This window comes from Penicillium argentinense (genome assembly GCF_028826775.1).
Source record: "Penicillium argentinense strain IBT 30761 chromosome Unknown utg000004l_segment0_segment0, whole genome shotgun sequence".
Lineage (NCBI taxonomy): Eukaryota > Fungi > Ascomycota > Eurotiomycetes > Eurotiales > Aspergillaceae > Penicillium > Penicillium argentinense.
The window spans coordinates 1,113,609-1,138,802 of record NW_026622663.1 but is presented as its reverse complement, the minus strand read 5'-3'; the positions used below and the strand labels follow the sequence as shown (position 1 = coordinate 1,138,802).

General features: G+C 51.0%; 9 protein-coding genes across 9 annotated transcripts; 2 read left to right on the top strand and 7 right to left on the bottom strand.

The window, feature by feature from the left end:
* Nucleotides 1–23: 23 nt before the first annotated feature.
* N7532_003370 (TADA1 family protein) lies at nucleotides 24–1,618 on the bottom strand (the record flags this gene model as incomplete). The annotated part of the gene is made up of 4 exons (XM_056615864.1): nucleotides 24–688; nucleotides 801–909; nucleotides 991–1,265; nucleotides 1,405–1,618. 4 exons carry the CDS (start codon nucleotides 1,616–1,618, stop codon nucleotides 24–26), a joined length of 1,263 nt encoding a protein of 420 aa, XP_056476221.1.
* Nucleotides 1,619–2,113: 495 nt separating this feature from the next.
* On the bottom strand, nucleotides 2,114–5,494 carry N7532_003369 (FUSC family protein; the record flags this gene model as incomplete). Its single annotated transcript, XM_056615863.1, has 6 exons — nucleotides 2,114–2,214; nucleotides 2,274–2,435; nucleotides 2,498–3,526; nucleotides 3,589–3,979; nucleotides 4,033–5,379; nucleotides 5,483–5,494. 6 exons carry the CDS (start codon nucleotides 5,492–5,494, stop codon nucleotides 2,114–2,116), a joined length of 3,042 nt encoding a protein of 1,013 aa, XP_056476220.1.
* A 1,348-nt stretch (nucleotides 5,495–6,842) lies between these two features.
* On the bottom strand, nucleotides 6,843–8,778 carry N7532_003368 (WD40 repeat domain-containing protein; the record flags this gene model as incomplete). The annotated part of the gene is made up of 3 exons (XM_056615862.1): nucleotides 6,843–8,543; nucleotides 8,606–8,694; nucleotides 8,763–8,778. The coding sequence occupies 3 exons, from the start codon at nucleotides 8,776–8,778 to the stop codon at nucleotides 6,843–6,845; spliced, it is 1,806 nt and encodes a 601-aa protein (XP_056476219.1).
* Nucleotides 8,779–9,147: 369 nt separating this feature from the next.
* On the bottom strand, nucleotides 9,148–9,956 carry N7532_003367 (mitochondrial 37S ribosomal protein bS18m; the record flags this gene model as incomplete). Its single annotated transcript, XM_056615861.1, has 3 exons — nucleotides 9,148–9,351; nucleotides 9,497–9,747; nucleotides 9,827–9,956. The coding sequence occupies 3 exons, from the start codon at nucleotides 9,954–9,956 to the stop codon at nucleotides 9,148–9,150; spliced, it is 585 nt and encodes a 194-aa protein (XP_056476218.1).
* A 244-nt stretch (nucleotides 9,957–10,200) lies between these two features.
* Nucleotides 10,201–12,639, top strand: N7532_003366 (uncharacterized protein; the record flags this gene model as incomplete). The annotated part of the gene is made up of 2 exons (XM_056615860.1): nucleotides 10,201–12,413; nucleotides 12,471–12,639. 2 exons carry the CDS (start codon nucleotides 10,201–10,203, stop codon nucleotides 12,637–12,639), a joined length of 2,382 nt encoding a protein of 793 aa, XP_056476217.1.
* A 1,893-nt stretch (nucleotides 12,640–14,532) lies between these two features.
* N7532_003365 (uncharacterized protein) lies at nucleotides 14,533–15,078 on the bottom strand (the record flags this gene model as incomplete). Its single annotated transcript, XM_056615859.1, has 2 exons — nucleotides 14,533–14,875; nucleotides 14,942–15,078. 2 exons carry the CDS (start codon nucleotides 15,076–15,078, stop codon nucleotides 14,533–14,535), a joined length of 480 nt encoding a protein of 159 aa, XP_056476216.1.
* Nucleotides 15,079–17,153: 2,075 nt separating this feature from the next.
* N7532_003364 (glycosyltransferase family 32 protein) lies at nucleotides 17,154–18,221 on the bottom strand (the record flags this gene model as incomplete). The annotated part of the gene is made up of 1 exon (XM_056615858.1): nucleotides 17,154–18,221. The coding sequence occupies one exon, from the start codon at nucleotides 18,219–18,221 to the stop codon at nucleotides 17,154–17,156; it is 1,068 nt and encodes a 355-aa protein (XP_056476215.1).
* An 865-nt stretch (nucleotides 18,222–19,086) lies between these two features.
* N7532_003363 (threonine/serine exporter family protein) lies at nucleotides 19,087–21,423 on the bottom strand (the record flags this gene model as incomplete). Its single annotated transcript, XM_056615857.1, has 1 exon — nucleotides 19,087–21,423. One exon carries the CDS (start codon nucleotides 21,421–21,423, stop codon nucleotides 19,087–19,089), a length of 2,337 nt encoding a protein of 778 aa, XP_056476214.1.
* Nucleotides 21,424–23,481: 2,058 nt separating this feature from the next.
* N7532_003362 (uncharacterized protein) lies at nucleotides 23,482–24,844 on the top strand (the record flags this gene model as incomplete). Its single annotated transcript, XM_056615856.1, has 2 exons — nucleotides 23,482–24,636; nucleotides 24,785–24,844. 2 exons carry the CDS (start codon nucleotides 23,482–23,484, stop codon nucleotides 24,842–24,844), a joined length of 1,215 nt encoding a protein of 404 aa, XP_056476213.1.
* Nucleotides 24,845–25,194: the final 350 nt, after the last annotated feature.

Here is a 25,194-nt window from a genome sequence, read left to right as displayed (position 1 = left end):
AAGAAGCAGATGGGTATCAAACCTCACGCTGCCATGGACAGACACTCGTCGAGTAAACAGCCCAGTTGCTCTCGATCAGCAGCCGCACCTCCCTCCCAATCCGAAAAGGAATCGTCGATATCATCAATATCCATTTCATCCTCGGCAGGCTTAATTTCGCGAGGCTCACTAACCCCGTTTTCGAGACGATCTTGCTTCTCGGTTTCGAGTTCATCTTCCAGATAGCCACCCATAATCTGATCAATGATCAGAGGCATGTGGCCAAGGACGCCCGAGCCAAGCTCAAGTGTTAGCCGTAGGTCTCTAACGCCAAGGGCTCGTCGCGTACTTGCTTCCCGAGCTTCAACGGGGAGCAGCCCAGTTGCTGTGTCCTTGACGATTTCTCCGCGGGTGAAGGCGAGTTCTTCCCGCTCCAGTTGTTCTCTATAATTGCGCATCATCATACCGTTGATTGTGCCCGACGGACCGTTGGACCGAGTACGAGAGAACACCGCAGATAAAACCTCCTTCACGAATGTTTCCGTCGCAATGGCCATAAATTCAGCACAGGGCAGACCGGCGCCACTGGGGAGTGATTCTTCGTAACACATGGGGACCATGCGGGCATGAATCGATTCCGCGTCGGGGAACTCCCCTGTTTCTGCGGCGAGGGGCTGCGCGTATCGTTTTCGTATTTCCAACTCCCAGTCTGTTCAAAGCGACAAAATTAGTCAGGTACGTCATCAACAGCAGATGGAAAGTTTGCGATGCGACAATACTAGCCCATCATATCGGGGAAGAGATGAGAGGGTCGGCCTTACTGGTCTTGTTTAATCCGCCTGCGCTTGCGGGAACCTGGCTCGGGAGCGTGATCTGTTTTGCGAGATGATATTCCTCCAGTTCGTTCGGTACGACATCATTTGGATCGCGCTGCGATTGCTTTGTTAGTCACGCCTCCAAGGGACCCATTGACCAACCGCCGCGACGGGGTTTGTCCTGCTCAGCGCATACCTCAGGAATCCCCTTAATTCTCCGACGGTCTCTAGGAGGTAATTGCATGACCTCCGTCTTCAGTCTCTGCTCGGCGGCATCACCCGAGACGGGCTTGGACACCGTCGAAGGCTTGTCATTCGCCGAGACCCAATTTGCGACGCCATGATCGGGGAGGTCTCGCGTCAAGTTCCCGATGATCGCGCAGATGAAATTATTGTGTAGATGCTCGGTCTTGGGGTCGGCGCATAGGATACAGTCGACTCGCGACGCGTATTCATTCTGGTTATAATGCCCTAGAATCAAAGAAGCCAGGAGGTCAGCTCAAATCGGGCTCAATTCGTCTCAAATAGCTTGCGAGAAAGAATCTAAGAACAAAGAAGATGGAACTCTCCCAGATCGCAAATCGCAAGACATGCGCGGCGTGGGACATACCTAGTAAGAAGAAGGCAGTGGCTTCCTTGTACTCGGCCCACTTGTCTCCGATGGCGGCCTTCAGGTCCGTGTAGGCATGTTCGAGATCGAGTCGCGGGACGGAAATGAGAGCTCTGGACGACTTGACAGCAGTCGAAGCATTTGGCGCCGCAGTCTTCGCCGGATTTGAGGCCGAGTCCGACCGACTCAAGGCGGCCGGGTCGATCTGCTGCATGGCTGGAGGACTCGCAGGAGCGCGACGAGGCGAGGCCGAAGGGGTTCGGAACTACGCATTCATGAAGGCTCCGGGGACGTGCGAGCGATGGAGGCGAGAGATGAGATGGAATGGGTGTTGGAGATGATGGCTTGATGATGAAAAGGAGTGATGAAAGGGGAGGTTGGAGGTTCCGCCGTGCAGTTCCCCGCCAGAAACGGACGAGTCGCTCCGACTTCAGCTGCAACATCGCCGGCCCGACACACGACGACCGACGACCTGAGAGAATACGCATGAAAACTACAGTGTATATATGTAACTTAGACTGGGCTACTGAATCGGCCCTAGCTCTACGCAAAAAGGGGATAATCTGCTCTCTGCATCACTATATGGGCCTGAGCCCTGTTCAGTGCGCTTCTAACCTAACCTGGTCCATCCTAAGTACCAATTATGCCAGTATATAATCAGATGAGTACCTAGACAAGAGTCAGGTGGTAGATAGGATGCTCAGGTTCACTATGCTAGCTGCACTACATCTTCACTCAGAACGCCAAACAGCTGGCCAATCTCGGCGATAATCTCCGTGATCTCCTGCGACAACTGGCCAGTAACCAGAACTACGACACCGTCAACAACAACATTCCTGGAAGAAATGACCCGGGCTCGGGAAACTTACTGTAGGCATACAGCAGGGCACAGTCTTCGTCGGTGGTCAACCGCGAAGCTTCGTGGTCCTGGCGATATCGATAAATGCGAGCCAGCAGCCTGTCGCGTGCATGCTCGATGCTGGGTAGGACATCGCTCAGCGGATACTCCAGCTTCATAGACGAGGCCATAACTGCCGTGGGGTTAGATAAATTCGTGTCATGAGGTACATATCTTGAAACAGTGAGCACTCACCAGACAGAAGATGGCTGATGCGAGCAGAAAGCTGTTGTCGCTCCACAGCAGTATACCGCAGCAGACAAATCTCGCCTTCGGTGGCCATTTCGGATTTCATCAACTCGAGATTCATCGCATGGAACGCATTGGCCATGCTCCGAGTTCGTCGAATGATATTAGTATAGATACTACCAGCGAAAGCACTTCGCAGCTCAAACTCAGAGCGCGCCGCGGTCAGGAGAGATTCCATGTGAGTGAGAAACCGTTCCAGTTCCAATCGCTCGCGTGCAGTCATGTACACGACAGACCGCCCGTTCTTTTCCATGCACGACAGTGGATCGCGCTTCCAGACGAGACCCAGTCGTAGCCACAGAAGACAAAGACCATCCTTCAATCGTTCTCGTGCGCTGATGGGCCAGATAAGACGGGTGATGATGATGCCCCAGATACAACCAGAGAGCACGGCGACAACTCGGTGAAGCGCAATCTCAGTGATAACGGGCTCGGGACCACCCTCATCCTGGTCCCCATCGGCGACTTCTTTCTGTGAAAGCGAATAGGCGTAGAGCACGGACAAGTTATAAGTGAGCATGATGAATCGACCCATAGGTCCATTGCCTTTGGCAATGGTGATCCATGCGGTCCACGTAGCCATAGCCCACCCCCAAAATGCCAGGCCAAAGACGTTGCCGCTGGTGCTATACCACGCCAGAATGGCACAGACGGCCCCTAGACACGTTCCGAAAAATCGAGCATAGCCCGTTGTGTTCGAGGCGCCGATGGTCATGGAACAGACCAACATGTAGGACAGTAAGCCCCATTCGCCTCGCCAGTGCTGATAAAATGGTCGAGTCGACGGCAGAAAAGCCGGCATCGCATAGAGAGCGGCTCCAGCTCCTACCTTGATTGCATACTTGGTGTCATCACGACGGAAGATTTCAAGGGATTTCCACAGACGGTAGCCCAGTCTTTCTTTGACAGTGGTCTCGGCCGCAGGGCGTTGACGACCTCGTGTGGCGGCATCAATGGGGGCCATGAAAGACGACTCTAATACCAAAATTAGTACATCTCAATCAAACAATCAAGTCGTAGCCACGAGAAAAACGCACCATTTCGGGCCGCACCTGAGTCCTTGAACTCCCAGAACTTGATCCAGCTCCAAGACCGTCCATTGGGCCTTTCCTCGGACTCGAGCTGCAGTTCGTCCAGTATGGCCAGTAGTTGGTGAAGCTGCTCCCCGAATTCCAGCAGGGAGAAACTGAAATGACCACAACTCGCAGACACTTCCTCGAGATCGGCTTCCGCTTCTGGGCTCTTTAACTTCATGGCCTGCGTTTGCTGATAAAGTGATTTAAGGGTTTTCTCCCGTGATTCTCGGTACAGATCGAGAGCACGATCCAGGCTGGTTCGGAGACGACTGTCGACTGAGACCTTATAGGCCGGGGCCGGTCCGAAGGGGATTTCATTGAATATTTCTTTCAATGTAAATGCCAGTGACCGCTATTATTTTTGTCAGTTTCATTACGAGCATCTTCTAAGTCGATGTTACGTACCATTGACGGTCCCAAGTGCGAGATGAAGATCGTGAACACATCTGCTGGCATCAGAGGGTTCTTATCAGTTGCATCGACCTTTGCACCTGAGGCCGGAGAGTTCAAGGTCCCACTCGGTGAGAGATCCTCTTCCGAGCGTTCCTCAATTGGTTCGAGAATGGATCCATCAGGAAACGTCCATGAGCGCTCAAGGGAAGCAAAATAGTCAGGCCGAACACTCCCATGGGAAGAAAAGTTTTCGCTTGATGAACTCGACTCTCGAAGAATGGTTTCTCGGATCAGACTGAACTGCAAGGAGGCGGCACTGCGCAAGCCGCCCATGTTGTGAGTTATATCTTGTACCCAGCGAACCAGGTTCTTCTCCAAACGATACTCCTTCTCGGTACCAGCCACATAATGCTCAAGTTTCGCATCTCGAACCAATTTATCCAACTGGCCATAGGCCTTGCGGTGCTTCGATTCCACCTCAAGGAATTCAGATGATTTGAGTTCCTCCTCGGAGCCACTGAGGAAGCTCCCCGTAATAATCGCCAGCATAACGGCCAAAGTACTTGTGGAAGTCACCAGGTTTGCGCGAAGCTGTTTCCGTGCAGAAATAGGGAATATCAAAAAGGAGACTGCCATGGCCACAACCACACCCATGATCACCATCTTCAAGACCTGGAAAATCTTGTTGAGTGATAGATCGCCATTCTGAACCGCGCCTTCTTTTGTGAGAACAGTGATGGTCGACAGTGCCGTGAGTGAGCAAGCTACATTCACCAACGGATCGCCCAGTCGCTGCTTGGTCCATCCCACAAACCCCAGTCCACCTCCACAAAAGACGATCAAGACCAGCGCATGGCCAAGAACCGGTAGGTCCAGAGTATCCTGGAAGAGGTTCTCGAAGAGCATACTCGAGATCGAGAGAAAAGCCGAGTAGCAGAAAGCCAGCAATGCGCAAATCAGGGCACGAAACATACTTCCTTGGGACCGCGCCGGATGAAAGTACACCGTAACAGTAGCCACCATATGTTTTCCATCCTGTTTCCCAAGGAACTCAGATATTGCCGGAATGAATGTCCCGAGGGAACCGAGTAGGTAGGCTAAACCGCACTTCAAGATCCCAATGCCCGACTCTGATTTCACAAACTCTTGCGCCTGGGATCCTAACTCTTTCGCACGCGCAGAGAACCGCTGGATCATTCCCTCATGGTATGGCTCGAACTCACCCGTGAGTAATCCACGGCGCTCATCGTGAGCATTGTCATCGCCAGCTGCAGCGGCAAGGTTCGTCGGATTGCGCAGACTAACAAGGCCCTTCAGGCGTTGGCCGGTTCGTGGGAGGACAAAGGTCGCCTGTCGCAGCTTGAAGAGTGTCAGCAGGAGTCGCCTCGAGATACCCCAAGCCCTTGTACTTGCAGGCTTCGGGGTTTGTGTGGGAGTTTGCTTCGTTTGCTCAAAAACACACCTTGGGCCGCATTAAGCGGCGAGAGTTGGAGCTCGAGCTCGAGCTACTGGGAGCTCCAGGCGGCGACATCGTCGGGATTTCACGTTAGGAGGACGCGCGGGGACATCTTCTGAGATCTCTTATGGGGGATTCCCTGTTTCCTTTGGCTGCTTGATTTCTGCGCGCAGGTCCCCACGTTTGCTGGCTGACCGTGATTGGAACGGCAGCTGCAGCAGCTGCCACAATGCACACGCGTGGCTACGTCTACGCACTATCGCAATCGCCACGCACCTGGCGACTGGCCCCTGCGGAGCTAAAGATGACCGCCCGGCAGAAAAAATTGCAATTGTATAAAAAGGCGCTGGTCCCCCGACCTCTTTTCTCCTTTTCAAGCGACTCTACGTATGTTCTCCCTCCCCCCAAACAGCTCTCCGGCTGCTCGAACACTGCTGACCATTCCCACAGTTCAAAGAATCACTTTAGAGTAGACGTCCTCTTCTAAGCTCTTTAAAAGAGCCACAGAATCTCCACCCTTGCTGATGACTGCATGTCCTCGATGCCCTAAAGTGAAGCCTTTTTACTCCCGCCTCGACTGCTACACGGTCTAACGACCAGTGTTAATGTCCAGGGAGTGGTGATGATCTTTACCTGGTCTCGGCGTCTGACTTCGGTCGGCTGGTCCTGGTGGGTGTCGAGGAGGTCTGAAAGGTTTAAAACTCATTCTCCTTTGCGTAGGAGATGAGGTGGATGACCAATTTTAGCTAGGATAGTAGTACATGAGCATAAATGCAGCCAATGAGAATACGAAACTTGATACAAAATTCTGGTGTAAAATTTTCTTCTGGGGACTGATGCAGTCCGACACCCGAGCTCCCAGTTGCTAGGCTATATATGCATAAACAAACAAATTGGATCAAACACCCAGGCACCATGTTCATCTCGCCCAAGCTGCCTTCCCTGTCAATCTCTGCTCCCCTGTATTCAGTCTATCGGTACCCTAGGGTAGATACTGGTACATGTTTCCCGAACTATATCAGGCCGCCCATGCGGTCTGTCGATGTAGTTTCCTGCTCAATCACGAGAGCTATTCGCTTATTCTTCAGGATCTATCATCGTTTTTGAAGGAGATTGGTTGAGAACCAGCCAGATAGTACATATATCGTGGTACAGCAGTGATATATTTCTCTTGACTATTAGAATCAAAGTGGATTGTGATGTGTGAAAAGCCAGGAAGGGGAGGTGAGTAATCGCACCAATCAATCAATATATAATATGTGTGTATATCAATCTCGCACAAGTTCCTTCGTGAGCAAGTTCATCTACACTACATTAGTGTAGTAGCCAATTCGAAGTTATTGCAGGCCCTCAACCTTCCACAGCTTCACCGCGGCGTCTGCACCAGCCGTCGCAATCTTTGAACCCCGTCGATCCACGCCACACCATTGACGCCCTCCTTGTGAGCATTCTTGACCTCCAGCTTGTCACCTGGCTTGGCCAAGCTCCACACGAAGACATTGGTGTCCAGGGATCCACTAACCACATTCGAACCGGCTTTGTTCCATGCGAGAGAGGTGATGCGTGCGGTGTGCGCCGTCCAGCGGTCAGTCACCAGACTGCCATCAGCCACCTTGTAGACCACAATGCGGCCCCGTCCATCGCCAACAGCGAGGTTAGATGCATCGGGGGAGAAGGCGAGTTTGGAGACAGGATTGCGAGAAGCCTTGATTTCGGACTGAGGCGACAGGCTGGAGCCGGAGACGCTGCAGATCTGCACGGATCCATCTTCACCACCAACAGCGGCGAGAGCACCATGGGCTGCCACGGTTGTGACGGGGACCTTGCTTTTGTATTCCCCGGTCTTCTTGCCGTCTTGGAAGATTTCAACGGCCCCTGGAGCGCCCACCAGCACTGTGTTGACCCCTGAAGCAACACCCTGAGGCTGCCCGCTGAGCTTGGAGGCGCTGCCGGTGAAAGTCTTTGCGGAAGCATCGATAGAGCGGATGGTATCGTCCCAGCCGACACTGTAAATTCTGCCCGTACCCTCAGATGTCGAAGTCAAACCAGCAATGTAACCGGGGTGGCCCTCGCCCTCGATCTCTCCAGCAAGGCCAGTGGCAACATCCCAGCCGCAGACACGGCCCTCGAAGCTACCAGTCCACAGAGTCTCCTTGCCGTCCAATGTGGACTGGCCCAAGGAAGTGATGGTTTTCTGGTGGCCTTGAACCACTTGACGGGGCTGAGGAGTGCCTTCCACCAAGTAGTTCAGATCTCCGCTCAGTGACAAACTGATGAGCAGATTATCGGTTCTTGCCGGAGGCCAGACGACACCCACTTGGTGGTCGCGAACAGCCATGGCGCCCTCCTCGCCCAGAGCCCAGCTCTGCGTGGCCTTTCCTGCCTCCACATCCCAGATCTTGACAGTTCGGTCGGCGCTAGCAGTGACGAATTTTCGCGAGTCCTTGGACCAAGAAAGGCCAAAGATGCTACCCTTGTGCTCGCCCTCGCCAATCTGGCCCCGAGTCTCACCGGTCTTGCCGTCGTAGAGCCAGATCTTTCGGTCGGCGCCCACACTGGCCAAGGTCGAACCATCGGGGCTGAACTCGACACCGTAGATGTAATTGGTGTGCTTGTCTCCAATTCCAGTGTTGAATTTGAATGGCGCACCGTGGTAGAAGACCAGCTTCTTATCGTCACCGGCGGCGGCAGCACGCAGCGGACGCTGCTGCTTGATGGACACAGAGTTAATCTGCTGCGTGTGGCCGTAGATTTCTCCAACTGTGTTGCCACTGTCCCAGCTGATGCAGTGGCCATAGCGCTGCTTGCCATCACCTACAGCGATGATGCGCTGCGAATCCCCATCCCAGGCCAGGTCGTTGATGCGACCATTGACAATGCTGTATTCGCCCTTGGTGATACCATCCCCAAGACAATCCCACACTCTCACGATACCAGCCGCATCACCACTGGCAACGTAGAATCCCGAAGGGGAGAACCGGGCAACCGTGGTCTGAGCCTTGTGTTCGGTGTATTGTCTCGCGACCGCGGGGTCGTCGATTGAGCGCAAAAAGATGGACTTGTTCGACTGTGATTGGGTGGGTCAGACATGGGTTTCGGAAATTTTGCGTGGGTATGAAGGTGTCGTACAGCATAAGCCAGTCGCTCGCCTTTGGAATCGGACGCAAGCTGAGTGGGCTGGCCACGAGTGGTGGAGGGGCTCGGGGCCCAGATAGATTCTGCGCAAGAGTCAAGTCAAAACGGTCCTGCTATGCTATAAAGAGAGCCTAGCGAAGAATCTGCATACCGTTTGTAATTGACATTGGGAAGGAACGCTGAAGTTGGGAGGAGAGGTGGAGGTAAGTGAAACGGAGGGAAGGTTGTTTATCGACTGACGTACTCGGGGCGGGCCAGAGCAGCTTTGGCGGGGAATCCGTTTCATATCGTCCGCACGGCGCTCCAATTGACCCTTCCATTTGCTCTCCCGGGCTGATGCTACATGAAAAATTGAAACTAGTTGCATTGCGGGAAAAATTCGATTCACTTCGCGCTGGGAGTAATAATACATGAAGATGCCCCCTCCAACCCTCCCGGCGGCGGGTTGGTGGGTGGCTGATTTATACAAGAACGCCATATATCCCCCGTCTCCAGATCATTCCGAGCCCGGAAACAACTGGAATAAATTGTTGCCTTTACCGGTGACGGCTTTCCATCCTCGCCTTGAGTTCACTGGCCAAGATTTCGGGGTGTCGGTGGACGGAGGGCATGAGACCGAGTCCCATGGCTCTGCGGATGGCCTTGGCGATCTTGCGCTGGTTGACGGGTCGCAGACCAGTCTGATCGCGGTGCTTGATGCGGCCCAGAGGAGACACGTACTCGGACATCACGGCGAAGTTCTGTTTGATGGCAATATATCATTAGCGACAATTTCATGTCATTGTGTCACTGTCAAGGAGACAATAGAAACTGAAGATATTCCTGGTGCGAAAAATGCATCTCTTCAGAATACAGGGCGATCGGGGAAAAGATATCTCTGCGCACCTTGTAGAGGCTCATGGGGTTCAAGTTCAAAGCATCGAAGGCATCCCTAGAGGGACTCTTGCGCCTTCCCCATTTCTTCATCTCCGCCGGGCTGAGATCATGCGGCGCGTAAATATCACCAGCCTTCCACTCGCGAGTCTGGAACTTCTCCAATGCGCGGCTCTCGCCCTGTGCTTTCTGATCTTCGAGGAGGCGCAGACGGTTCGGTAACCGACGTCGGGACACTCGGGGGCCTGTGGAATCACCAGAAACTGATTAATAACGGTCCAAAGCACAATTGACACTAGAAAGGCCTAATATGTATGGAATAAAGGGGATGCTGCGACGTACTCTGTGAGGCAGTGGCTCGCTGGGAGGTGAAGGCGCTCATGGCGGCGGTCGAGCTCCAGCGACAAGCCGAAGGCACGGCGCTGGCGACGCTGCGCAGCAGCGAGGACGAAGAAAATAGGTTTAAAGACATTGTGACCCAAGCTCACGTCAATCCCGATCTGCGTTGCGGCTGAGTGGTGGTGATGGACGGTTCGGACGGGGAAATCCAACGGATCTTTTTTCGCGGTGCCAAGACCGCCTGGAGTTCTCCGCGTCGCGAACTTTTGCTTCCGTAGCTCCCTGGACTTCACCTCCTACACCCACCCACACCCCCCTTTTCCGATCGGATAAATTTTGCCTGTCCACCTTTGGACAGAGTTCGCTTATTCTCGAAAATGCAGTCTCACTTGTCGAGACGTGTCTTCCGTGCGATTCTCAACAACGAACCGCTTCATTTCTCGAGATGCCGCCGAACACAACTGCTGCATACTATCTCTCCTGCTCGAGTGCGGCCGTCTCTCCTAAACCTGAATAATGTTTCGCGCCGAACGCTGTTTGCCTTTAATCTCGACCTCAGTTCAGGGGCTGGTCCAGCCGTCTTACCCACCGAGAGGGGCCTGAAGCCGATGAGTGATTTGAAACGTTCGCTTCAGGATAGAAGTAGACCTCCTCCGAACTTCACCCTTGCGAAAGCATTCCAGTCGTTCTTTACTACTAGAGTGGAAGCTCCAGGATCAATCAATCTTTTCGAGGCACGGTTGCTATCCATCACATGGAAGCATATGAAGGCACAGCAAGCTGAGCTCGACGATAAGGAGTGGGACACTATGTTTTCGATTGAAAGCTTGGAAAGAATGCTATATGTGTTCTCTGAGTCAGAAATTCTTCCGGAAGCGCGGGATACTACCCTCAAGGTCGCCCGCTTCGCCTATAATGAGCTTTGCACTGATCATGGATTCGGTGCCAACAGCATCAGCCGACCTGCTCTCCTCATATACATCAACCTCCTGTCAATCAACGGCTGTCCAGAGGAGGCTCGGCATACGATCATAAGATTTGGTGGACAAATGCGTGGGGCAAAGCCGTCTCCTTGGTTGACGGTCTTGAAGGGATTTGCCTTGAAAGACGACAGACGTCAAATGCGTAAAGTTACGCAGGAGCTGGGAGAATATGGCGTGAAATTCGATCAAGAGTCCCAAAAAGAGCTGATTGATATTCTTGTCGCCCAGGGCCTATTCAAGGCGGTCCAGACTGTTTATGAGTGTCCTATCGTCGGCCAACACGAGCCCGCTGTCGCCGCCAAGGTTGCTGCCATCAAGTTTGCAATTCTGAAGTCGGACCTTAAGTGGGCAAAGCCCGTGTTTGAGTCTCTCCCCCACAACACCACCCCTGAAACCGCAGGTATCACTCTGCTATGGGAGGCTGCACAAGGCAATGATGCTACATCCCTCGCCGACATTATCAAGCTTTGGTCTTCAACAAGTCCTCAGCTCAAAGAAGCACTGAAAATCACCGACTTCAATAGTCTCATTGAATATGCCAATGCCGTGCAATGCCCGGAATTGGCTATGGATGTTCAAATGCTGGCTGAGAAATCTGGATTCATTCCAAACGAGCAGACCTATCTGCTTCAACTGGAGTCTGCCGTCAAATCTGGCGACGTGACACGTACTCTGGGAATCCTGGAACACCATGTCGACCCATCCACGCTCACTGGTGATAACCTACCCCTTGCCAACCAACTCATTGTGATGCTTTGTTCCTCGCCGCAAAGAGACACACTCTTCGAGAAAATTTCCGCTCTCCTTGATCCCCTTTTCCAAGAAAATGTGCGTCTGGAACCGCGAACTGTCGCAGAGCTTACTCGCATGCTACTTTATCGCCACGAATTTGATGCTGTCTCCGAGCTCCTTCGCCCGCGTCTGGGAACCTACGATAGTGAAGGGAAGACCTTGATTCGCACCGCCTTCACTGACTTCGTCATGGATCCCAGCCAGGAAGATGACCATGTGTGGGAAATATACGAACTTTTTAAAATGGCATTCCCCGAGGCTGGTGTGAGTATCCGCACGGAGATTATGTCTTCCTTCTTTGAGCGAAACCGAAGCGATCTCGCAGCTTTGGTTTTCGGGCACATGCGCCAGGCTGAAGACTTGACGCGCCGGCCTAAGCCGGATACGTATGCCAGATGTCTCCAGGGCATCGCACGCGCCGCTGATGCGACCAATCTCGAGCTCGTGCATAACATGCTCAAGCTGGATTTGGAAGTTGAAGCCAACACGCGAATCATGAACGGGTTGATGCTGGCATACACAGAATGCGAGATGCCGGAGAAGAGTATGGAGATTTTCAAAGAAATTCTTCGATCCGACGAAGGACCTTCACACAAGACCCTGGCGATTTTTTTCAAGGCATGCGGAAGGCATAGTGATGGCGCCCACGAGGCCATCAAAATGCTCAAGAAGATCAAGAAGCTCGACATCGACCTTGACCGTCGCCTCTATAGCTCGTATATTGAGGCACTGGCTGCTCAGTGTGAGTTTGATTTAGCCACTGAGGCCATTGATAAAATGCAAGCCGAAACCGGGGTGCCTCCCACTAGCACAACGTAAGTTTGCATGAGCTTATTTTATCTACACTATTCATCATACTAACTTGACTTAAGGATTGGTTTGTTCTATAATGCTTCCCCATTCAATTATTGGAAAGACAAGGTCGAGCAGTGGGCGCTCGAGAAATACCCTGATCTGTGGGCGCATTTGTCTGAGACAAACCTCACTGTTCATGACGAGGGCCCGAAATTTGATGGCATCGTCAATGAGACATGGGTATAATCTCGAATATATATATTAGCTGTTAAATCCTTTTTTCTGGATGTATAAGTATATGGAACATAGATCATCTTGAAGACATTGCTGCGGAGAACAGGTAAGGAATTCAATGGGATAGAATCCCGAGCATCTGGTACGATCCCTCGAGGAAGTCGTGTACAAGCGGAATGAGGGAGCTGGTCTACAGTAAGGATGTACACGTGTTGCCTGAAGACTCTTTGCGTAGCCGCAGTGTACCTCCCTTGTTTCGAGCGCCGGGCTCTATTGTTGCTCTTTGTCTGTCGCAAATCACCCTGATACCTATGTCTGTCACAGAGGGATTTCTAATGTCAAGCTCCTTGTTAAACCTCGAATTCCTGCTATGTCTAAAAGTATATAATTGATGAGACCTCACCGCAATGATTTATCCGGACGTTCACGGAAAGAAAGAGTTTCCGGTAAATCCTACCAGAGTCACTTTAATTATACAGGCTACCCTTATCAACTGCGCGATGGCTTTCCGATCCAAGAACGATATTGAGTATTCAAATTGGGACGACCGGCAGCTGGCAGGAGAAGAACGACAGAACTGGATTAGCAATCCTAATACCCCTTCTCCGATCTTAAATCATAATAACCTATCAGAGTATACTTGACACAGCAGGCTGGCGCAGCTATTACATCAAAGGACCACACAATCTCCCAGAAAGAGACACATCTGAAGCAGTCAACCTAGGGCTTCAACTCGGCGCCGTATATCGAACAAGGTATATCTCTTGACTTGAATGAGGGCGAAATTCACGTAGGGTTCGAGAACTGGTGTGAAGCAATTGGACCAGGAACCCTCTTCATGGAGAACATATTCAGGACATATAAACTACCTCCAGTCGTGGCAGCTTCCTACTGGTTGCAAGCGGTTATTGGTATGGGAACTGGTACACCTGAATACCAGGCACTGCTTGCCTCCCGCATTGGAAAGATCATTGTATATATTGTTTTGGGTGCATTTGAGCGTGGAACCAGACGCATTGCGCGAGTTGCTACTTGGTTCATTACGAATCAGCCGGAAGGGAGTACAAGGTTACAGATGCGGTTTAATATTGAGGTCGCTGTATGATATACATGAATCAACTTGCTCCTTGTTTCAACTAATTTTTTAGGGTTTCCCTGCATGCTCTAATCATGAGGCGTTCAAGTACATTGAACAGCGACCTGATTATTTTCCATGTCGTGTATGAATGCGAATTGTGTTTTTCAACATTTACTGTGTTTGTAAAACTGAACTTGTATCCTGGATGTTCATTATTGTTGATGCTTTTCACGGCGAGCAAAGTCTCCATCTGCTGACCTCTCATATGACAGCAGTGTAATATCGGAATTATTTGAATTATTTTTTGAGTTCGGGTCGACATGAGTTTGGGTCAACTACAAGGCAATAAAATTATATGAAAAAGAGTAGACAATCAAAATCAGATCGCTTGATAAATAAACATTTCTGGTGTCATGATATGGTAAAGATGTAGAAACGAAATATCGGCGCTTTCCACGCAGCGAAAGGCTGGGAATGATCGAAAGTTACTAACATGGGTGCAAAAAAATTCGTACTGATATACACGGCTTTGGGAATCCTAACGGAGGCGAACACCTCACCAAATATTCAGACGAAAGGTTGTCTCATATAGTGCTGCTATTGAGGAACGTAGACTCATTCATCCCTAGCTCATAACTCAAGATAAACGGGTGTAATAGAACATGCTCTTCGAAACAGTCAACTGGTAGAAAACGCCACCTGAGAAAATTTATCTCGACGCAGCACACGTCATAATACATGCCAGGAACATCAATCATCATCATCAGAAAATACAATTCGCCCCAATCGCCAAGTTCGGCGTGACCATACACTTTTCTCCGACATGCCTATCGACATATGCTTTCGCAGTCCGAGTATGCTCCTTTATAGTTCTTCCACCGTCTAAGTTCTACCATGTATTTGAACCAGTAGGCCTTCAGCTTGACCTGGAGTGTCGGATGGGCGGATTTATTTTCCACTCCTTTTGCCATGGAATCGTATATGCCGAGGGTACGTTCGATAGCTGGAATCCATGGCTGCTGTTCTAGACGAAATTCGTGAAGAAGGGCTTCCCATACACTCCGTTTTGCTTTCATTTCTCCCTTGACAATGGCAAACAAGTCTGTCTTCGTATACTCTGACTCAACCATCTTCTTGCGTGTCTTCACAGCCGTCTTTCCAAAAAAAGGGCTTGGTAAGTACAGAAGACGATGATTGTTATACACTTAATATAAATCATCTCTTGATGGAACTTACTTCTCAGCATTGCCCGTACCTGTTTTAATCAGAGCGGCAGACTCATCATCAGAAGTAAGGACTTGCGAAGTGACACGTCTTTTACACTGAATGGGATCCTCTACTTCGGGACTCGCCTCGCGCTGTTTGCGTTTCATGTTAGTTTTTCTGGTGAACGGCATGTTAAATCTGGTTGATTTTTTACAAGTTCTCGAAAGTCAATTTTTTTGCGTGATATTTGCACACGATGGTCTTTCTGAAATGTTTATTTCGAGAAAGACGAGTGCTCCCAAGAGCTTTATGTAGTGAAGGGTGGATGTCCAAGCAGAGAACATTAGACGATGAAAGCAATTTGGTGAAAGGGGATTTATGGAGAATCTTAGCCTACCGGAGATCCGGCCTCGAGCTCTTTAAGAAAGGCTCATCGAGAAATTTCATCAGTCCTTTGATTGGCTCCCATGAGGTAGATACCGGTAATTACTAGCAAATGCTAGAAGACGGCGATGTCGATGCACGTCTTTGTTAAATATTGAAGGGCATCACAAATGACTGCGAAAATCATTTGCTTATTCCAGGAGATATTAGTTCGTGTTGAAAATTATAACTTCAGAAATTCTCTGTCATTGATGGAAGTTGATTACCTTGTAGGCACTGGATTGAACTAGGCATCTAGAACAATTGCTATCAAATCCCTGTAGAGCAGATGAGAAACCCTTCTATAGACACAAATAATTGAAGCAAAACATAAGTCTTTATTTTAGTACTAACATTTTAGTACTAATGGTTCTTCAAATAAAAAGAGGCGGGACCTAACCCAACCCAAGAGTCTCGAGGCTATATTCACTTCCTTTGAATAATCCAGGGAACCAAATCTCGAGGGTCCGAAGACAAGCGGAGAGAGGAATTCGACAGACAGACTTGGTGAGCCACCAGTCAGGGTTCCCGGCCATTGGCCTGTTTGTTGGCGTGAGTGGAATGACACGTCTTTGTTGGACAATCAAAGAATTACGTCCTGGCAAATACCCGAACGCCGTTTCTGGCCAACTGGGTATCAAAGAACCAGATACTAGAGAAACGAGAAGTGCTCTAGGCCAGAGTCGTCAAATTGCTTACTGAGCCAGTCGCACAGTTTGCCTGAGGACAAGTGACAAACCTCACCATCAGCTCTTTCTTTGATCAGTAACCATCTGACAACAAGAGACAACTTATATATTGGAATCTGTATAACCACACCTCAGGAATACATGATCTCTAATAAACAAGACCAGAAGGAAAGGGCTCAACTCCATGCATTCAGGCTCTCGCCCTCAAAAGCGAAAAGCACAGCAGTGCCTGACCCGCCCACCGAAGCCGCCCAAGAGAAGGCCGAACCACTATCCCCTCAAACATCTCCGCTCAGTAGCTATGGCAAATATCGAGCGGAAAGAAGAGTGAGAAATTTGCGAAGAACTTCCAGGCACAGCTTCAAGCGCCTGAGGGCAGACCGAAAAATCCAAACTGCAACCCAAGCTTCTCATCAAAGAGACAAATATCAATCTGCCGTCTTCCACGTGGACACACAAATAGCGGAAGACGAAATAGAAGTCCAACAGCTCGAATTTGTACCAAACCGATCACAAGCACTAGAAGAACATTCCAAAAAAAGCAGGCGAACTATCCACATCCTCCGAAAGAACCCCAACGATGACGAAACGCCGTACAACAGACTCTGGAGTAACCTGGATAACTACGAGAGGGTCGATATAGACGCCTACCTGGAGAGATGTCATTCGTGTCATCCGCGTGCTTCGTATGTGGCTTTTGCACAGAAGTAAGCTTAATCCGAGAGTTGGTCATCTTGTCTACGCTTCTTAGGCGTAATATTGACACTAACGATAGGCTGTCCAGTGAGCGATTTGGCAGACGATTTAAATTAGAGTCGGGAGATTCGCTGCTTTTTCCTAGCGGGTTTCCGACCGGGCGGATTGCGAGACGGCCGAAGGAACTGAAGGAGAGGTATCGCATGGTTCCCGAAGTCAGATGAGGAGGGAGAAAAATTAAACTGAACCGAGGTCGGAGGTAAAATGTCTGAGAGCCTGTTTCCACTTCTGTCTGTCAGTCTCGAGCTAGGGTGGTCCTCTTTATTTTCTTTTTCTTTTTTTTTTTCGAAAATTGTTAGTCCATTGTTAGTCCCGGGGATGGGGCGTAATGTCGAAAGAGTCGACCAAGTCATCATAAAATACATTTCTATATATCATATCTTGTCTTCATGTCTCCAAGAGCCCCGGAATTTATGCCTGACCAAGGCGTCTTCCGGAATGGTCCCATCATGCGTACTATTTGAATGACCCTGTCCCACTCCAAACCCATCAATAGGCAGAATCAAGATATCTCCAATGAGCTTTGGCTCAGTTAGCCCGCTGAGATTCCTCAACGAGACAAGTTCCGAATCATAAGACTGCAGATGTCGGAATACAGCATCGGTCCAAGCAGAAGGACCAGTCAATTTCATGACTTCAGATGAAGAAGGGCTGAGCTTAGAGTATGTCGTGTTGCTAGCCAGCCGGAACTCTTCCAGCGCAGAGACAACCCATTCTATCATATAAGTGAAGAGAGGGTGTCCAGGGGTTGTGGCAATAGTCCATTGACAGAACTGCAGGTCAGGATGCACCTCGGCCCAGTTATTTCCATTGAGACGGTCGAACTCAACTCCCACCACGACCCGAACTTCTTTCTGGTACCTTTCAGGGACCCATTTGTCGATCGGCTTAAGATTTTCCGTGTCGATATCTGAATAGATACCTCCTTCTGTTGATAGAATGAGGTATCTTAACAGATCGGATTTCATCCCGGTATTTCGGAGTCCATTGAAGATCCCGAGTAAGACGGGTTGTTCTTTGAAACGATAACGCACAATCGTTTCAGCTCCCTCCTCTCCGACCAAAGTGTATTCGTAGTCCGGGTTGTGTGCTAGCCACGAGACAGCATCGGCAATATTTCCCGGGTCGACATGAAAGGTACTCTTGTTCGCATTTGGCGGCGTGAGATAAATCTGCCATATCTTCCTAGGAAAGGGAGAGTGTCCATATTTGTTGATTGGCCCCGGGATTTTGGTATCTTGGATAGTTGACTGTGAGGTGAGATCGGAGTGTTGATCGAAGAATTGGTGGAATAGGGCGATCATCACCAGGAGCCAGGCAGTCACAAGAAAAGCCACTTTGGCCATCCGATTTCTTGGGTGGGACTGTCGCCAAGCATTATCGAGGAAGATTAAAGTTGATTCAACACAGACTTGCATTTTCTCGCGCTGAGTCCTCAACATTTTGCGGGTTTAAGAAGTGAATCTGAGATGATGTGAGTCTCATGAGAAGACGAGTTTCGCCTATTGTGATCACTCGTGTTGGTTCCGTGTTGGTTTTCTAAAACAGAACTATATCTACGCTGGCTATGCCTGACCCGCATTTGACTATACCTAAGCTTAGAATGGGAAAAGGGTTCACCGTATCTTAGATTCTGTGTCCCCACTATTCAGTTCGACCCAGGATCACATTGGCATAGACGACTTGGACCATACTCGAGTCCATTTGATCCTGAACAAATGCTCTTGCGTGTTCGAGCCAGGTATTTGGTGCTAGACATTCTTTCTTTGAATATGAGTCGAGGGCATTCGATATCGACGTCGCGGTAACTCATAATTCGCAAGGCGCAATAGGGCGCGCTCGTATTCTCACATCATCAATATTTCTTTTGTTGTTTCAGGTGACGCGTATGACTGAAGTGCCTTAAATCGTAACAAGGGCATTCCTTGAGACATAAACCCTTAAGACACCCCACAATGGCCAGGCATCCATCGAGGAGGCAATCGAGAGCAAGTAAAATGTGGTCGGGAAGAATTGCCCCGGTCAAGCGCCCCACTGTAGAACGGGCCCGGACCCTTCCAACGTTCCATTGCAACGACCTATTTTTGGATCACAACGGCAGCCTCGCTATTTTCATAGATTCAAAGGCGAGTTGTGTCGGTGATTCTGTGTCAAATATGAATTCGTAATAGAGACAATAGTATGAAGAGTTGTCCTTATGTGCAAATAAATGATCATGCAAATGCAGTATGTTCAAAAAAGTCACGCTGAACACGCTCAAATCGCCCATCTGAAAGCTCCAAAAAGAACAAATAACAGATGATAATTTTAAAGACTGAATATGCCACTCCGCTTCTTGCCATGCGGATAGACAATCAAAGCGGAAACGAAGAGTCCCACCGAAATGCCAATCGCAGTCTGGATCATTCCATAACCCAGCGAAGTCAACGAACTATTGTTCGTCGCACTTGTCGTCGTATTCGCCGTTCCATTCGCGACCTTCTCAGCGTACTCCAGACCCGAAATAATCGAGCCACTGGAGGCAAGACCCGACGGCACCATCGTGAAGATGCCTGGGATAATCGCGGCGGCGGCATGGCCGTGCCATACCCGGGAATACAGATTCGCCATGAGACCGATTGTGAAAGCGCCGATGGTATTCGCGACCTGATTTGAGCCGAGCACAGTGGTACTGAAGTAATTGGTGATATAACCGCACACCCCCATAAAAACGGTCACGGGGATCTGCTTCCATTTTGCTTGGTTGATGAGAGCAGCGAAAAGACAGAAGAGAGCCACGAAGGGAAAGCGTTGGATGTAGGCATTTCCCCAGACGCTGAGACTGGCGGCGGGACAGGCCGAGTCTGTGGTTGCGTGTCTGTCCATGACGCCGTAGATGGTTGTTCCGACTGTGACGCCATAACCCAGGAAAAGAGAATAGATGATCGTGAAGACCATTCTGATTGAGCCGGCATTCATTTGGTGGGACTGCAGCTCGAGACTACTGCTCAGCACAGCAAAACCGGGAAGAATCATAGCGATGGAAGACTGGGCCAGGGCCGCGAAGCAAAAGACTCGTTCGCCGTTGTGATGGATACTGCCAAATGCGCGGGCGAGGAAGGACGTCAAGATCGCAGCGGAGACTTCGAGCACATTGGAGTAAGTAGCGGAGTTCGGGGCGAGGATGTGTTGCATAAAGCCCACCAAGCACCCAAGGAAGAATATAATTGGGAGGTCGATGGGGCGTGCGCCAAATGAATAGGGGCCCACGGCAACACTGGCAAGGCCAGTGAGGATGACGAGAGTCCAGCGATTATAGCGAGGCTTCCGCTGCATAATCTCATCGAGATCTTGGGTGGCCTGTTCCACATTGATCAGGTCGTGCACAACGTTTTTGTAGACATTGTGAGTCTCCGCGAGACGGGATAGATCCAGACCCTGTATGACACGGATAATCTTCACCTCGGCAGTGCGAGTAAGCGGATCATCGAAAGACATGAACATGCATCCGGGGATATACAAGAATTGAGCCTTGACGTCCAGCACGTTGGAAGTCATCATCATATACTCTTCCAACCGGTGAGTAGGGGCACCGTATTTCATTAAAGCACGACACAGTTGCATGATATACTGCTGGCGGGCAAGAAGAGCTGCGATGTGCACCTTGAGTCTGACATCCTTCGAACTCTGACGCTTTTGTTTCTTGCGTTCCTTGTAGCCCATCGGCGTTGCGGTGCCCTGGGTACCGGGCACACCCACCCGTCCCATATCCATCGATGCCGCAATCAGAGAAGAGGTATAGTGGTGACCACTCTGCTTCTGCGGTTTTCGCATCTTCTTGTTGAGCTGGTCCAGCTTGCTCGGCGTGCTTTCGTTACCGTTTGCATACCATTTAACCTTCTCTTTCTTTCCACCGGGAGTCGCAGTGCCGGGACTGATACCTGTGCCTGTACCTGTGCTTGGACTGGAACCTGTCTCAGCACCTTTGCCTGCAGTATTGACCGCGGTTACACCGGTGCTCGGTGTGCCTGGGGCAGTTGGCGGTAAGGTTTCAGTTTCAGGGTCTGTTTCTGAGCTCGTCGTAGCGACACTTATACGACTCGCAGCCGGCAAGTTATTGGCATAGACCCGAAGTAGATGCGATAATAGACCACCATTGACAGGGGTCGATGCTCCACTCTCCCCGGGGGTGCTCGCACCAGAATGAGGAGTCTGTGCCTCTGGGTGGCGCTTGTAAGTCGGCAATCCCAGCTGCTTGATCAGAAGCTCCGCCTGGGAGTCGTGATCATGGCCCGACAACTTTTCCTCCTCATCATTAGCCATCCGAGCCTGAAAGCTCTTGAGATCGTCTGTTGCCCCATAATTTTCTGGCGAGAAGCTTGCGTCGAGGCCATCTTCACCATGCTCATGCGGCCGACCCAGCGCCTCGGCGATAGTTCCAGCACGCTCGCGAACCCGTCGACTCAATGTCCTCCATCTTTCAGGGATCGACGTCGTGCTGGGCTGTTCACTAACCTCATCCCGAACTTCGAGGCGAGTATCATTCTCCGCAGCATGCTCTTCATTCATAGTATGTTGATGACCCTCATCTTCCATCGCCGTGTCAACAGAAAGATTATGCGGAGAAGAAGGAGTCACCTTCTCTCTCTCAAACGGATCCGACATGGGAAGAACACCGTCCAGGAGTCAACAATTACACCACCGGAGCCAATCGGATAAGTCGGAAAGTGGTCTTGGGGAATTTTTCTGTTCACGAGCCGCGGCCGATGGCGAAAATGTGGGGAAGACGTCGACACCCCCGGGGGTTGTAGAAGGGGTCAGGCGAGACAGACAACGAGCGACAAGGACAAAGAACGACGACGACAATTCTGCAGATGCGGCCTCCACTCACGGCGATTCATATTCCTGGGGAGGCAGCGAGAGGGGGCCCCAGGGGTTTTATGAGGAGAAGCTGTTGACCCACGTCGCTAATGTGGGTTGAAGTCATAGCCGCTAATTTGGTCTGGATCAGGAGCAGAACGCGTCAGTCTCCACTTGGCTCTTCAGAACTGGTCCGGCTGGGCAGTCTGGGCCGGGTTCCTGGCGGAGCCGAGCGACGGCGGAAATGCAGCCGACGCGGAGTTGGCTGGTTGGCGAACGGGAGAAGCGCGGATGTCTGGCGATGCGTTCTGGCGAGGACGCGAAACAAGCTTCGGGGAGAAGCGTACTAAGCGGCGCTAAGGATGCAAATTCATTGCTGGATTTCTCCAGCGGCCCGTCGTGTGTTATTTGCCCGTGGCCTGATCAATGGGGATCGGTGGAGCTGGGCCCTTCATTATTGTGCGATTCCTGTTGTGCTCGACCCACCGGGACCGTTCTGATGTCAGTTGGCTCTCATCCAGAGATGCCACGATGTATACTTGCGTACCTGAGGGTTCCTGCGGGTGCTCAATGCCACCGTCGATCGGGAAGTATATGCCGTTTCCTGTCTAGCTCTGCGTCGGACTCTGGGGTAACCATCGGATGTGGCGAGGTCATTGGCATCTTTATTACGAATTTTCGGGACTAGGAAACTCGCTTGTCTCAAAAAGCACAAGCGACGAAAGGGTGATTGGTCGAATACGCAGGGCTCCAGATGCGCAGAGTCATCTGACCTTACAAGATTTTTAGGTTATGCTTAGGTATACCCAAAATGAGGTGTGGTTCCCCAGCCAAAGGGATCAAAGTACCCAAGAACGGCGTGAATGTATAGAATTATTTCCATCCTCTATCCTTAGCCTTAGTTCAGGTATTTCTAGGTCTTTTGATACCAATTAGACTATACAATATAAACTATTACCCATCGAGATACTCGCTGAGACTTACCTCGGCATTCAGCCCGCCCGTCGCCTCGGTTTGTTTCTCTTTTACCGTTATGGGGTACTACTCATAGTATGCAAGTCAAGCAGCATCGCCACTTCGTCGCCAGGAGAAACACATCCATCGCAGATCGCTATTTTTCCATCCGATAGTTCTGGCCACGTGGCTTCAACCCCTGCTGCTCACTGCAAGGGCTGGTCATCTTGGCGCCGCCAATCCTCAACTCCGCCATCTTCAATCTTGAATCTCCGGCCTCCCGGCCCCACACGCTCCGCGGGGCCCTCGGATCAGCCGTTGAAGGGCGGTGTTTCAGACGATATACTAAAAACATTGAACTATTCTCAAAGCATACAGTGTAGTGAAATGCAGTCGATAATGGGCTCTTCCGCGAAAATAATACCTAGCAATATTCGAACTAGCATAGGTCTCGTGATCAGCTAGATTTGGCTCTATGGGTATCCACCAAGTACGGGGTACACTTGCTGTACAACATAGTTCGTACAGTAATGCGTGCCACTGGGGCTGTGCGGCCGTCTGCCAGCACGCCACGTCTCGGTCTAATTATATAGATCTAGACCGTCCATCCCGCATTTATTGGTATCCTCAATCGAGTTGGGATCACCATCGAAGCAGATGGATAAACGAAAACGTCCTTTTCACCTAAGCGTCAATTCTGCATGATCCTCAGCGCGATACATCTCCCCCATCTTGGCCATAACATCGCCATCCATTTCCCCCTGCGCCATTTGTTCTCCAGTTGCCATGACCGCCAAGCCCCCGCACTCCGCACTGCCCCCCCTCGTCGACATACCACTCGGATAGTCGCCCCTAATTCTCTCAGAACATCTCTCATTCCACAAAACCTCTCAGCAAAACAATGCCGCCATGCCACCAACACCACTCCAACCCCCCGACCACCCCGTCGCCCTCCGCCGCTCCCACCTCCTGGCCGCAGCCCCAGACCGACTGACCCACACCCCGACCACACTCACCGTCACCCGCGAAAACACGCACTCCGGCCGAGACTTCAGCGTCCACCAGCTCCGCAAAGATGAGCCCCTCGATAGTCTCCGCCGCAGCACCCTCCTCTACACCGTCCATGGCCGCTTCTGGTCCAACTCGCAACAACGCGAAATCCGCGACTCGTCCGGTCGACCACTCCTCGAGCTCCGCCGCATCTGGTGGCGCGGGCAGTGGATCCTCAAACGAGCCGGAGGCGTCGGCGATGAACTCCTCTGCGCCGAGATGCGCTGGGGCATTGGCATGAAGATCAGCGTGCGATTCTGCAACGCGCTCGTCGGTCCGCGCGAAGGAATGACTCTCTCACGCGGGGGGCCAAGTTCAGGTGCAGGACCAACTCCAAATCCAGCTCGACCCGGCACATCAGCTGGTTTAACAAGTATCACGCCCAACTCGAGCGCCAGCGCCAGCGCAGAAGCAGCAGCCAATGCGTCGAGATCTCTGAGTACATCCGCATACACGAGACCAGCCCACCGTCGGCGCGCGACAATGAGCACATACCCGCATCCACCACCGAGCGAACGGGACGCACCACCCCCATACAGCGCCACCGTGGCCGAGGGACATCAAACGCACAGCAGCGCCAGCGACAATTCGACCTCCAACCCGAACTCGAGCAGTACATCGCTTTCGTCGACGTCATCCACGGATTCCGACACAAAGTCCCGTAATACGGTACTACCATCATACGAATCTGTCCGACGAATGCGCCGACACAGCAACAATAATAACTCCCACTCACTGCGCGACCTCCTCGACGCAATTGAACCGCCGCGCGAACCGGCCCCTGCGTCCGCAGCCCCGTACCCGACGCAACGGCGGTGGAGCGAAAGCTGCATTGTCGACCCGAAGGTCGAACTGAAGGTCGTGCAACAGAGCGGTACACTTGCAGAGGTGATTATGGGGGATCGGAAGATTATCCACGTGAAGCGGGCACGGGCATTCGATTTGGTGACGCGGGCGAGCGGGACGATGTCGCGGTGGGAAGTTGAGATTGCAGAAGGAGTGGACCTGCTACTGGTGAGCTTTACCTTTTTTTTTTTTATTTTTATTTTTCTTTCTGTAGTATTATTTTGTACTACGGTGTTTGGAGTTGGATATACATACACTGGATCGGTTCCATGGTACATCCACCATATTGTCCTAAAACAGCGCTGATCGGCCACAGGCAGTTTGCATCGTTCTTATCATTGCGGAGTCAGTTCGGCATGACTACCGACGGGCATAGATCTCTAACCACGCACAGCCAAATCATTTTTCCTTTTCGCGGATCGCATTGATTCTTTTAAAGCCGATAATCTGATCGATATTTCCCGGGTTCTGAGGGTACGTACATTTGGTCACATGTATCATATCTCGATTTCACTTCTTTGGCTGCCAGTCCTTACGGGGTTGAGTGGGAGTCACTTCACCTTCCCTATTGGTCTGGCAAGTTTTCTCATATTTTTATGACGGGTCTGTCGGGATAGAGCTGGGCATGTTTCTATTTCTTTTTCTTTTCTTTCTTATCCGGGTATCATCCTAGCCATCATTAGCACGGGTCCCATCACACAAGATACCTATGCCTACGAATCTCTA